This window comes from Amblyomma mixtum, chromosome 7 (assembly GCF_055824585.1).
Source record: "Amblyomma mixtum isolate Tamu chromosome 7, ASM5582458v1, whole genome shotgun sequence".
NCBI classification, from domain to species: Eukaryota; Metazoa; Arthropoda; class Arachnida; order Ixodida; family Ixodidae; genus Amblyomma; species Amblyomma mixtum.
Genome location: NC_143018.1, coordinates 22014260 through 22028207, shown reverse-complemented (window position 1 = coordinate 22028207; position 13948 = coordinate 22014260). Strand labels below are relative to the sequence as shown.

General features: G+C 45.2%; 1 protein-coding gene and 1 long non-coding RNA gene across 2 annotated transcripts in view; one reads left to right on the top strand and one right to left on the bottom strand.

Moving 5' to 3' along the window:
• LOC149335224 (uncharacterized) overlaps window positions 1-13948 on the top strand; it is a 44584-nt gene that overhangs the window by 5031 nt on the left and 25605 nt on the right. Inside the window, exons 2-8 of the mRNA XM_089551907.1 lie at window positions 579-690; window positions 3419-3495; window positions 5275-5407; window positions 6677-6825; window positions 8659-8758; window positions 9211-9335; window positions 12314-12460. Coding sequence (XP_089408033.1) covers window positions 582-690; window positions 3419-3495; window positions 5275-5407; window positions 6677-6825; window positions 8659-8758; window positions 9211-9335; window positions 12314-12460 — 840 coding nt within the window. The 5' untranslated portion in view covers window positions 579-581. The remainder of the gene's footprint in view (window positions 1-578; window positions 691-3418; window positions 3496-5274; window positions 5408-6676; window positions 6826-8658; window positions 8759-9210; window positions 9336-12313; window positions 12461-13948) is intronic.
• LOC149335225 (uncharacterized) overlaps window positions 1-13948 on the bottom strand; it is a 57653-nt gene that overhangs the window by 26847 nt on the left and 16858 nt on the right. The gene's annotated exons all lie outside the window — the stretch shown is intronic.

The following is a 13948-nucleotide window of genomic DNA, read 5'->3' as shown; positions in this document are numbered from 1 at the left end:
ACAAAATAAACAGGTTCAATGCTGCTTAGCGTGGTCTTCTATGTGTGATTAATTTTTGTTCGTGTTAACCTTTTTTTCAAAATAACCCGCGCCAACTTGCCGAAACAGAAGCTCTAATACGATTGAACTCAATGATCCTTTATTTACATCATTAAATGAAGCAGGATGCCTACAGCAAATGCTGCCGACGGTCAGCTTGAAATGGCCGCAGGCCCCATTCATTGGCAATTCTCATAACGGCTGCATAAAACGATTTGAACAGCATCTTGGGCACAGCAAGAGAAAAACATGAAAAATGCAAATCAGAATGCTGTTGAAAGTATCATTATAAAATAGGAGCCCGGGCTTTATTTATGACCTGGCCGTTGCATTTAGGTGGAATTTCAGACTTTCCTTCGTGGAGCTGTCACCATTCTAAAGCGTTTCCGAAAAGCCAAGCCGCAAAGCCGTTGCGACAGTTTGCAGAAGATTAGGTTTTGGTTTATTGTGGTTTAACGTCCGAAAGCAACTCAGGCTGTGAGGGACGCCGTAGTGAAGGGCTCCGGAAGTTTGCTGAAGAGGTCGCCTTCTCTCCGCAGGCCATGAAGGGTGCATCGGCGGTCGCCGCGGCGCTGGCGGTTTCGACGTTTGTGCTTCTGCCGGCAGCCATTCATGCACAATGCAACGCGAAGCCACAGAAGGCAGTTGGACGTGAGTAGAAAACCTATTCTTTATCAATTCGATAGCATTTGGGTTGTCCCATAAAAAAAAAATCCGGCTTCTCTGCCACGAATTCCTTATTGGTTGAAAGAGGTCACGTGACTTTGTGACGTCATCACAATGTGGCCACAGTGGCAGGTGGCAACCTGAACCAGAAGGCAACCTTGTAGAAAATCTACGGAGTGCCAACATTTTGGAAGCAGGCCCATCCCATAAAATGGATTAAAGTGGATTAGGGTAGTTTAGTGGGTCGGTTATAGTGGATTATTGGGTCGGATTAGTATCATCTCATATGATAATCCAATGAAAGGTACTGGAACAAAAATGATGACTCATGCATGCCGTATAAAGGCAATGGAACTCGTTCGAACCAGAGATGTGGCAGGAAAATTAATGATTGGTCGCTCGGGAAAAGCAACCTGGGTTGCACAAGGCCCACCTGTGGCAGCACCTGCCATCCCAGGGCCGTGGCGCATCGCTTAACCGCTGCGATCTATGATAATAAAGTAGAGAATAACCAATTCTTTATATATGGGAATTAACCCATTACGCTATTGCATCATATCTTTAAAGGTGCACTAAAGAGGAATCTGAACTCGTCTTTTTACCGCGGGTACTCCATCTACACGTCCCGAGCATTCTTAGAAACTTCGAAGTATTGTCCTGCGTGGCCGATTTCCACAAATTAAATGGGATTTAATGTCCCGGCTCCCCCCTTTTTTTTTTAAATCGCCGCAGACGGTAGGAGGAGTCAACAAATTTTTCAACCAGTCCCGTGGTGGCAAGCATTTATTTTGTTATTTAGGTTTCCGTGAATAAATAGATTCAGCCAGAGACTACATAGCTGCAAATTAGGCCCATGAAAATAAAAATACGCGTGGAGTCTGTGGGGTTTAAATCGGGGAGATATAACTCCGTTCTCCCCGTTTAACCGCGGCTGAGCCAGTTCAAAGCCGCGCGGACCCCACCCCGTGGTCGCGTACGCTACTGAGCGCACGCCGACCACGGCGGGCCTTGCTCTGCGGGAACAAAGGAACGACACACTGGCTGACACAAACAAGGCATTTATTGCTACAGCAACAATAACGCCAGCTAGCAACACAATACACTGAGGAATCTAGGATGTCCGACTCACCAGCACGGCTACGAGCGAACGTCCGCCCACGCGAGGGCAAAGGGATAAACTCCGAGGTCGAGCGGGTCGGGCTCGGCGGGAGTAAGTTCCGACCAAGAGGCGCCCGTCGACGAAGAGCGAAGCCGCGAGCGAAACGTCCGTTCGCTTCCCGTTGCCGAGGGAGAAGAGAGCCAGCTATCCCCCGCGCGCGCGCAGCAAAACGCCATCCGTGGCGCTGGTGTCGCTACGACGCGAGCGCCCTCCCCTGTTAGTTAAAGTAACCAAAACAGAAGAGCGCGTTTCGGAGGAGCTAACAACAGTGGGGTGTGCAATGCGGGAAAGCGAACGCAGGGGACGAAGGCGTCCCCACAAGTCTTTGCTTTCGCCGATCGCGACGTATCACTCCACCGATGGCAGAGCGGCAAGCCGCCACGGGACAGGCTGAAAGGTTGGTTGACTCTTCCTACCGTCTGCGGTGATTTAAAAAAGGGCAGGAGCCGGGACGTTTTATCCCATTTAAATTAAGGAAATCGGCCGCGCAAGATAATAATTCGAAGCCTCTCAGAATGCTCGGAACGTGTAGATCGAGTTCCCGCTTTAAAAAGACGAGTTCAGACTCCTCTTCAGTGCAGCTCTATGGCGGAGCGTAAGTGTCACCTCTAAATTTTTTTTTATCTCTATCCAAGTAGAGAAAAGTAAAAAAAAAAATGAGCCGGACTTTAAGCGTCCGACTCGTATAGCGCATATAGTTTCTCATAACTACCTTGAAGTAAAAAACGTGCTGCAGTCCTTCGTTCAACGATGGCATGCGGGAGAAGAGAAAACTGCATATTAAGGCTTGGGTTGTCTTTGGCACAAAACGTGGATCCAGTCACAACAATGATACTTTTCTCGAGATATGCTTCTCGGAAATGCATTGCCAACTTCCACACTAGCCTAAAATCAAACGTCATGCACATGGGTAAATTACTTCTAAAACGTAAATCTCTTTCTAAGAAGCTTAAAACGCACAATTGAAATGACTCAATCTGCGCAACTGCGATTCCGCAGCTGAATCCGCGTTTTGCAGAAAACACTAGCCAAATCAAGCACGAAGTCTGCACTTCCCGCCATTTCCGAGCTCTGTGTGAAAAATTCGCACAGACCTTGACGCCTCTTTTTGTTCCAGGTAACTGTGAGCAGCTGTACGCTCAGGCGTATGCCTACACTAATACCTCTCCCCTGTCCTAAACACTTTAATATTAAGCTGCAGACATATAACCCACAACGATCGATGCTTTTGACTCAAGTCTTGCAGATGGCTACACATAGTTGAAAAGGTGTGAAATGGGACTGAATCCAGCAATTAATCCCCGCGAAGCAAAGTTCCTACACGGGGCGAGTAACTGTGACGATGTCCCTTGGGAATTAGTCTTTGAGGAAGTCTTTGAGGAGACCCCCAAAATTTAACCCGTGTTCCATGTTTACTTCCTTCTGGCTAAGTGTGTATCCCAGAAAATATCAAACTCCGTGGACTATTTAGAAAATGCACTTCCTTTTTCTCATCAGCTGACCTTGAAAGCCACAGGGCCTCATTTCATTTTCCTCTGGATCCTTTTGTTGCAGCCAAGGCGATCCCGAGTATACTGAATGCTTACAAGGACGGCTGGAAACTCACAGCGGAGATCAACGATGAAAAAGAGGTACGGAAAACTATACGGCGTGAACCAAGACTAAGTCGTGAACAGATCTTATCGAATATCTTTATTCAACCGGGCTAAGTCTCTAACATTTTTATTGGATTCTTATCTGTGGAATTAAATTCTTATCTGTGGAACAGAGCGTACGACATCATTCATCCGAAGTCGCCAACCACAGCTCAACAAAATGATATGTGTAATATATAGAGGAATTAAACAGTGACAGCTCCATGCTAGAGCTTCTCCGTGCTAAACAGCGCTTACGTTACTGTTACGGCAGTGGATCGTGATCTAAAACCTGTGTTACACGGCTGGCCTGTGGGGTCGTCTGCCCTTTCTCAATGATAATTCTGCACCTGAATCCGGGACTAGCCGGTCGTTATATCTGTCCACAACTTTTTTGACGTCATCACTAACGTAAAGAATTTGAATCGAGTGGAGGGGAAAAGTATGTCCTTGTCAGCGCTAAATTCCTCGCCAAGAAAAAATAAAGTCGAAGGAACGTCAACAAAGCCACAAAAAAGACCAGTGCGCTTAGGAAGAACTCACAAGACGTAATAGGTTTGACATAAAGGAGTAATTACTCCTCAGCGTCTATTTGAGTTTAGCGATACGGCTTAAAATCCGTATAACTGCGCCGTTGTCGTCTTCAACTAATAACGTACCTAATTAGAGTTGTCGATCAATTCGCTCTAGTCCTGCCATCTTCCAGCCATCTTCGCCAGTTTATTTGTAGAACGAAACGCGGTGATCAAGGGTATGTTCCCCGGATTATTATTCTTTGTCCTTTCATATGCATGTATCACTGCTGAACACCACTGTACCCCTCTCCCCCTACGTAATGTCCCTAACGGGACCCTTAAGGGTTAATACCCTTAAGCTTCCACTTTGGTTAATACCTGATGACGACGACGATTAATTTTGCTTCAACTTCGAAGTTCCTGAGAAAGCTGTACAGGTTTCCTTTGGAGCCGTATGGCGGAGCATGGGTTGATGATAATGAGCGCTTGTTTTGTCATGAAAAGCGAGACTAAAATTTCATTGAGAATGAAAATTAAATGGAGCTATCTTAAGTTTACTCATAATGAAATCTCTAAACCAAATAGATTTTAACTAGCTTTAAATTGGCCACAGCCCTAAAGCAACCAATAGAAGGTTAGTACAGCTTTCTTGAGTCTTCATAGCACAAGAGAATCTTATTTCGTATTTCGTTGGTTTACTGCGTTCATAGATATTTGATAATAAGCTCATTTGATAATACGTTCGTTAATTCCTTTCCTACATTACATATGACTGCCTTTGATGAATCATTTGATTGATTGATTGATTGATTGATTGATTGATTGATTGATTGATTGATTGATTGATTGATTGATTGATTGATTGATTGATTGATTGATTGATTGATTGATTGATTGATTGATTGATTGATTGATTGATTGATTGATTGATTGATTGATTGATTGATTGATTGATTGATTGATTGATTGATTGATTGATTGATTGATTGATTGATTGATTGATTGATTGATTGATTAGCGAAGCAGCAAAGCTAGCAAACGTTAGGGTGACGCCGGCATTGAAAACAAAAGCTGGCAACTTTCCGTAGTGAACTAGCGCATTTTCTCGAGTAGATAAAAAATGTTGTTAGAGGGCTGACTCTTATAGGGCCGACCGCTTGGGCATTCCTGATGGACGTCCAATATTCAGTAAAGCACAGAGGAAGAATTGGCGAGCTAGGACAGTTTACAATCAGAATTCCTTTCTCTGTTCATTCCGCAGAAATCGACGTTTTACCTGATCGAGTATTACAATCCCAGAGCGAACGAAGGTTTTCTCAAGTTCCAGCAGAAGGACGGCGAATACATGAACCTCTACTACATCGCCTCGACCAGGGAGATGTTCGTGTACAAGGGTGAGCACCACTAACATTCTTTTTTTGTTCTTTTGTTAAGTCCGAAATTATTTTACCCTTCGGTGTCGAGCTCGCTTTTTAACTTGACATCATGAGTTGGGACAGAACTTGTTTTTAAAAACGCGTTGCAACAATTTTTTTTATTTCCTTAAAACCTATTTGTTCGTGCCAAGCTGGCTTCCAGGTCGCCTGTCACAGTTCTTTTATGTGCCCCGTCCGGCTAGAGGACTGGTGGCTTGTAGTGCAACCAACAAAAATTACAAACGTATTGTTCAGAAACCTTAGTACATTTTGTGTTTAAGTTGACGTTGCACATCGGTCTCAGCTGCTGAGTGTTTTGTGACACTAGGCTTTTTACTACCGCACCGGGTTCGGCGGCTTCAGATACCGAAACTACTTTGAAAAAAAAAATGTTATTCCAATTTCCCCCTTCCGTCATGGCGAACTTAGGTGTCCGCCATGAGTTCCACAGTTACAGTGCCTTCCCTTATCAAAATTTTCCTTTCGCTGTTCGCAGCTTACTTTAAGGCATCACAAGCAATTAGTTGGACACCTAGGACCAATCGAAGGTAGTCAGTTCTGGTAGATTACCGGGATCTGATAAAAAAGACGCTACGTCATGAGTTTTAATCGAGTGGCGGGGCAATTTTCGGATGCAGTTTTTTTCCTCAAAACATGCGTATTTTGCTTCGGGACAAACACCAACATAGTCAGAAGGAGCCACAGAATCGAAATTTAAAGTAACGAAAATTGTGTGGAGTGATCCTCAGTATGCCTTTAAATGGGCAATGTCCCTTTAATGGTACGCTGGGGGCAATTTCATCCAATTATAGTTCTCAGCAAATATCGATTCTATAGCTCCTACGGGATATGTTAAAATTTACCCGGTAGCAAAATACGCCTCTGTTGATTAAACAAACTGCATCAAAAATTTTCCCACCACTCGATTAAAAGTCATGACGCTGAGATCAGTCCGTGATCACCGTTTTGAAGTGAATGGCTATGTATCCTAACTTCCGGGGTCCGGGCAAAAAAAACTGCGTCCCCGTAGCGCAGTTTACTTCCGAAATCGGCCACTTACGGAGACAACCGTATTTCATTCCTTTGCCCTTTCTACCTTATAAAATCTACATTGCCAGCTTAAGCAGCGTCATTTTCGTTAGAACGCTGCAATCTTTCGATAACGCCCAACTTGAAATTCTCCTTAGTGTCCCTTTGACGAAAAAATAACAAAAACCTCCATTTCACTCTTCCTCCACCTCCGCACAGGGCGCGAATGTAGCGTGGCGGACCTGCAGTCTCCACCGAAGCCCGTCGACGAATTGATACACGAGTGGAAGAGCTGGCGTGGGAACACCACCATTCTGGGTCCCTCTGCGCTGTTGGTCAAAGCCTGGATGAGCCAGAGCAAGGAACTGGTGCGTCGCCTCCTTCGTTTCAGTCACGTGACGCCTTGCGATGCACTAGCGGAGCCTCTCTCGATTAGCAGTCAAACGAGCTTACAGTGCTCTTGCCCTCACCGTTTGACCACGTTCCTACGTGGCACTCGCGGTAATACAGGAGTCCGCCGCTATGGACGAAGGGGGCGCTGGTGAACACCCTCAATGTCCGCTTGCACTACACATAGATACCCCCGAAAGCAGAAGATTGGACAGCCGTCGCCATAGCTCAGTTACGGCGACGGCTGTCCAATCTTCTTGTTTCGGGGGTATCTATGTGTAGTGCAAGCGGACATTGAGGGTGTTCACCAGCGCCCCCTTCGTCCATAGCGGCGGACTCCTGTATTACCGCGAGTGCCACGTAGGAACGTGGTCAAACGGTCCCATTTTTCTGCATTGTTGGGAAGGGGTTTATTTTTGGGACGTACTTCACAGGACGATAAAGAAACAATTTCCACTTCACCCCATGGTATCTGTCCATTGAAAACGAGGATGGAGTACCATTTGATTTAAATATGTTAATGGGCCTCCACAGTATTTGGCTCTCGCGAATGACAGGATATTACTGTGATCCCGACGCAAGGCCAGCACGAATTTATTTTCGTGAAAATGTGCATCGGTTTGTTGAGAGGGCCAAAGCTGTTGGCGAGGCTTTCGAGTGGTTGTCAAGGGTAGAGCCCTAAATGAATTTTAATGTGACGAAACCAGCCCCTGGCAGGCTGAATATATCAATACCAGGTGTTCATTGTGTCCCGCAATTTTGTTCTGGTCATTCTTGTGTAATGCCACAGCCAGGCAATAAAGAAAAAAAAGTCGCCGTGGCTCAGTTGCTAGAGCACCAGACGCGAAATTCGGAGGTCGTGGGTTCGTATCCTACCGGGGGCATGTGCTTGTTTTTTCCTCTGCTTTTATTAATGCCCCATTGATGAAAAATTACAAATTAACAAAAAAATAAATACATCCCCTATGCTCCTTGGTTTCGGTGGTCGTTGTCTTCCGTCATGGATGCCATGCGAGCACCTTTTTTTTCTTCACTTGCATGCTTACAGAGCTCCAAGCAACGCCGTTCTACCCAACATATCCCGAGCTTCTAGACACACGGTGTTTCTCAAAATTAATTGGAGGCAGCAGATTCGCTGTGGTAGTTCGTCAACCACAGGAATGAATGCCAAGAAGTGGCGACTTCGTGTCTGGTTTCGCAGATAACTGACTGCCAGCATACTTTCTTAGAATGTAGCAGTATCGATGGCGTAGTAGTCACGACCACCATTCCCAAGTCTAGTGTTCAGAGATAACGAAGGTAAGATTTATTAATCGGCTGTCTATGTCATTAAACAACACGGATAGAAAATTGTTGGATTAAAGGCGAGTGACCTGCAAGGCGAGTATTCAAGCGACCTGAAGATAAAAGCTCGTGATTAAAAATTTGTATAGCCTAAACGGAATTGTAATCTGTATTTGCAAAAAGGTAAATTTCAAGATTGTAGGTGTTAAGGTCAAGATAAATGTTTAAAAAAGGGGAGAATAAAGAATACCGAACCAGGTGGCGCCTAGGCCCCAACTCCCGCTTCAAAGGGGTCACTTTTATCGCCCAATCATTTCCGGATGCCATGTCTACTAAGGATAATTTAAGCGAGAAAAACAAAACAGTCCAGTTTAACCGTTAGACCAGTTTCCCCGGGCGTTTCCCAAAACTGTCGGTGCGCTTTCTGGTTCTCAACTTTTGTCATGCAGCTTTACTTTATTCGAAGTTGCGTAATAAGATGCCCACAGTCCACGAGAACGTGTTAAGGAGAGCTTCCTTCCTTCCAGTATTACCAAGGCAACAGCGATCCCATCCGTGGAATGAGCAGCTTGCAATGGGCCGCCTGCTACCCTGGGGACACCGAACCAACGCGCGTTTGGTTCGCAGGTATGATGTTCCGAATGAATAAATAAATGATTTATTTATTTATTTATTTATTTATTTATTTATTTATTTATTTATTTATTTATTTATTTATTTATTTATTTATTTATTTATAAACCTGTTATGATTCATGGAGGAAGGCGAAATAGACAAAATAAAAATCACACGAACCAAAAAGCAAAGAAAATTTACAGAAAAGTTCTGAGCTTTGAACTGTTAGGTACCATCGTTATACGGTAACAAGCGAAATTCGTTTCGCGTCATTCTCCACAGTTCGATGCACTTTGACTGACACGCTCATACGAGGACAAGAGAAGACAGACAAGGCTGACGATAGCTGTTTTTTCTTCTAGAATCTGTCCTGTCCGTATTCTCTTGGCCTTGTCTGAACGCGTCAGTGAAAATTCATCAGTTGATCAAACCGACTGGCCTACTTAAGAGCTCTGTTTTTACAGATGTCGAAGCGAATCCTGGTTATGGCACTTCAAAGTCCCTGCCACTCAGGATAAGGGCGGCTCCGCAGACAGTCGACATCATGATGATGCAGCCTTACCCCTACGACGTGGACGAAGTCTTCAAAGTGAGCAGCTCCTCTCTCTTGATAAAATTAACTGCTTCCAGAGTGGCACGTTCTAGCTGTGTCGGGGAAGCCTTCTGAGATCTGGGGCGCCGTGACCTAAAATACGCCATTCAAGAGCCGAGGTACTTCAAGAACGAAGCCCGACGCGTGCTTGTGTTTCCTTCCTTGCTCCTGGTCTCTTCACTCTCATAAATATGGTCTACAGAAAGTCTATAAACTTCTTGTAGAATCTATTGCCTTCCTATAGGTATTTATTTTTGTCTATTGATAGCCTATAGACTCGTAATCGACAAAAGTCTAGTAAAAATCTATACATCTATAGATTGTCTATAGACTGTCTATAGCATTTGTATTGCCTATAGACTGTTCTCTAGGATTTGTCTACAGAGAGTCAATAGACTTTATAGACAGAAGTCTATGGGCAGTCTATAGACCGTCTAAAAAATTTTTGTAACGGCAGGAGCGTATTTTCAGCTTTATAACTATTTTTCAACTGGTTTTACTCTGATGAAAGTTTAACCCAGTAATGCCTAGCGTACCACCAGTCTTAGAGAGAGAGAAAAAAATGGCCTGGCTTAGCTTATGGTTAAGCCTAGGATGCGAAGCACACCGCCGGCGGAGGCTGCGCGTCCGCAAGCGAGCGCACGATTTGAGCCCCAGCTTTCACAGCTGTTGTGACGTCAGCGCCCCTAGCGGAAGGAGCGGGAGTTAGGCCGCCGGTGGAGGCTGCGCGTCCGCAAGCGAGCGCACGAGTTGAGCCCCAGCTTTCACAGCTGTTGTGACGTCACATCACGTGGTACGCCGATGTAGGTCAAGTGGTAGCTACGCGGCCGCGCGCGGCGCAGCAAGGAAGAGCTCGGTTGTGCGGCCAGTATGTTCGGCATAAAAAGCGAACAGCTCTCAATTCTGCGTGAAGAACTAGTGGTGTATTCCAATCAGCGATCAGGAGCAAGTTGTCTTGCTCCGCGAAAGCGAAGAGCGTGTTTCATTGGGTGATTTGGATTGAGATTCCCTGTTCTGACCGGACCGCGAGAGTATGATCCCTAGACTCCCTAGACAACTAAAAAGTGTGGCAGCCATACGACATTCCGTTCCGCAGCAATTTGATTTTAAAGTTCGCTTTTTTTCTGAGGTCTCAGGTTCTACGGGCAACACCGCATACTGACATTCCAATCATGCCCCGCACGTTAAAGGGGCTGCGAAACACTGCTTGGGGGGACACCGGCTATACTTCAGGTGGGTTCTTTATGTCACACAGATGCTGACTTAAAAAGAATTACAGGAATCGATGCACAGGAACGGGAGTTATTCAGTGAAGAAATGTCAAAATACAAGCAAACAAAACGCCGCCCTCAACTCGATATTGACGGGGCTTCCCACTCCTATTTCGCTCTCCCAATGACGGCACCTGGCGCAACCAATCAAAACAACCAGCCAGAGCACGTCGCGGAAGTTTGTACTCCATGGTTGCCTGCTCTCTATAACTCGTTCTTGCTGAGACGGGCAGCGTCGTTTCCATGCCAGAGCGCCCCTGGTGGTGTATTTTTATTTTACTTGCTTTGCAGGGCTTTTATCTAAGACAAACAAGTTGTTTTTGTTGATCTAATATAAAACGCAGACAGGTGACAAAATGTGTCTCTATTTATTCACACAATTTGCAGTATATTTACTGTTTGTACAATCATCAAGCTCGCGCCAGGTGATGTCATATCCGCTGCTAAAAATCCGCCACTGTGTGGCGACACCATCAGAGCCATGAAGTTGTTTTTGGGAGGACATTAAAATATTAAAAAACGGAATATACGCGGCATTACCGACGCTAATAGCACCATTATAACTCACCGTATGCAATCAACAGGCAAACCAGTTAACTAAAATTTTGTTTCTGGGCCCCTTTAACACCTGCTCCCTGCTTCAGTAACAAGATATTGCAGCTTGCATTACGTCGTGTGAAGCATTTTATAAAGGGCTAATAGTTTTCAGCCACTATTTCAGCCATTCAACGTGCGTACGGGTCTTTTTACATTCATTTTTCTGACGTCATCGCCGCGTCACGCGAAGCATCATCCCTGGCCATGACTGAATTTTGGTTCCAGCTTGCTATTTTAGCTACGTTAAAATGTCTTGAGCAGGAGGCGAGAGGCGACTCCTAGGAACTTTGATGTCACTGATCCCCACTCTTTGGGCGCAGAAAGTTCGAAAAAATGCATTTTGGAAATTCGGCCGATGTGTTTCACCGTTAAAAACAGGCCGGCACTTAGCCTTCCAGAAAGGGTGGAGAAAAGGCGAAGGTTTTTTTTAGCACATAGAAAAAAAAAATCACTTCATGAGCTAATTAGTAACACATTTTCTCTACTACGACAAAATTAATTTTGTCCTTTTCAAGAGACACGAAAATTAACTGAAAACTCGACAAGCCACAAAAAGAGAGAGAGAGAAAGGAATTTTAATGAGGGAAAGGTGGAGAGGTCGGCCGGTGGTAACATGGCCCTGGCCTGCTACTCCACACAGGGGAAAGGGAAGAGGAGGAAAAGGAAAGTGCGAATGAAGGCTGATGATGGCATAATACAATGAGTTTCTCGGGTGATGTCTACACACACACACACCACGCACACCACACTGGCTGCCACTCGCATCGCGGTGAGTAGACGCACATAAAACTCATAAAACTGGTGTCAGCAATACAAACACCGACACATGTCATTAACCATGCAGGTTGTGCACAGGCGGTCACAGACGAGTATCCAGGCCTGTTTCACACAAAAAGTTGAGCAGGGCCTTTGTCACACGGCACCAATCAGAACGTCTCGTCCTGGCGCCAAGAAGAGTTTCCTCAGAGAGAGGGCGAGAGTCCAGTCGTTTCACGGTCGCCTCCAATGTTGTTCTTTCAGCAGTATAGTTCGGGCACTCGCAAAGAAGGTGTCCAAACCTATAACAATGAACACTGGCCCCTACATATTTCATCCTGTCCCTTTCAGATCCCGATGGGAAAAGGTTGTCAGCGTTTGACCAAAGATGTTCCGGCCCCACCCAATTTCTCCAACCTGGACCTTGAGTTCCACGTCGAAATGGCTTACACCAATCCCACAAAGCTGGGAAAGGACCACTTCTTGTCTCACTTGGAAGTAAGTCTTGACATGGTGCACTCGCAATTTTAAAATGGTGCACACGTTGTTTGGTGCTGACAGCTATGTTTCTGAATTTTTCGTGTTGTGAAGTAATGTTGAAGTTCTAAAAGAAAGAAATTATGTATAACCCAGTCAAAAAATAAAGAATTGTGCCCAAAATGCGACAAAACGTTTTCTCATCATGTCTAAAGACAAATTTTTATTTAGCATCGTAGCATTCTTCTCTAGTATTTTAGTCTTTTCCATAGGAAGCCTCTGCAGTTTTGTCGCTACCGCAAGAGATAGAACAATAGTACAGAAAATTCAGTTTTACTATAAAATATTTCTGTTCTTACAACAAGTTTATATCCCAAAATATGACAAAAAAATAGGTTTTGACAACAAAAATTTGTTATTTTTCGATGGGAAACAAATGCAATGCAGTAATTGGTATTGTATACAAATTACTGTCTGTATTAGAAGTGCTTCAATTCTGTATTTGAGTAGACTCTGCTCGTGCCTTGTAATAAGGGCCGACACAGTCGGAAAACACAGCAGAAAATTTTCTCTCGTCACAACAGATTTTCTGCTATTTTTGCCCCTGAGCTTGTAGTAAAAGCAGAATTTTGTGTAGTCACTACAGAAAAGCACTACAGAACTGCATACTGCGCAGAAGTACTACAGAAAAAAAAACCACGGTACTAAACAAAAATACCAAAAAAACAGAGAAAAATTACAAAACTACAGAACCTTATACGGTTTTGTACTTCTTTTTTTTCGACAGGGGAGGACTGTCCGGCTAATTATCTTTCACTTTTTCCTCCGGTGACGCCATTTTTAGAGTTAGTAGAAACAATCTTCAAAACCTGAAGACGAAGTCCTTGCCTGCCTTGAAATATCCGTGGAGGCATACTTATCAAAAAAATTGACAGTGGCTTAGCTCTGGTTAAGCCTGGATATACAAGCGAAAAGCTGCAGTTATGCTTTGTTTGACGTCATGGCTGTCGCAGTTCGCGCACAATGCACTGGGAGTACCACGGTAGCGGTGTAGATTTTGAGCTAACTCCCTCGCTACCACTTCTGGGTCTTCTTCCTTCCATGGCGAATGTATGCGCCTCTTCTACGGCCGCCGCCGCTCACGCGTGCGTTCTCGCAACGCCTTGCGAAAGAACCTTCTCTTGGGACGGAGACCGCCGTCCCAACCGTCCCAAGCGGTTAACCGATGGCGAGGAGGAGAACGACGGAGCGCTATGTCCGCCGCCTCCTCTCGGGCGTTATCGCAACGCCTCGCGATAACGCGATAAGGACGCGATAAGAACCGCTAGCAGGGGCGAAGGGTAGACAGGTGGCGAGGAGGAGAAGCGAGGGGGTGGCGAGGAGGAGGAAGGGCGCGCCGTGGGGGCGCCCAGGGGTGGCCCACGCGAAGCGCGGTGTTGACGAGCCTAGTGAAGCTTTTCGCTTCAAAATTGACTCATGAATCTGGACCACTGAAGCTTCAAAACGGTT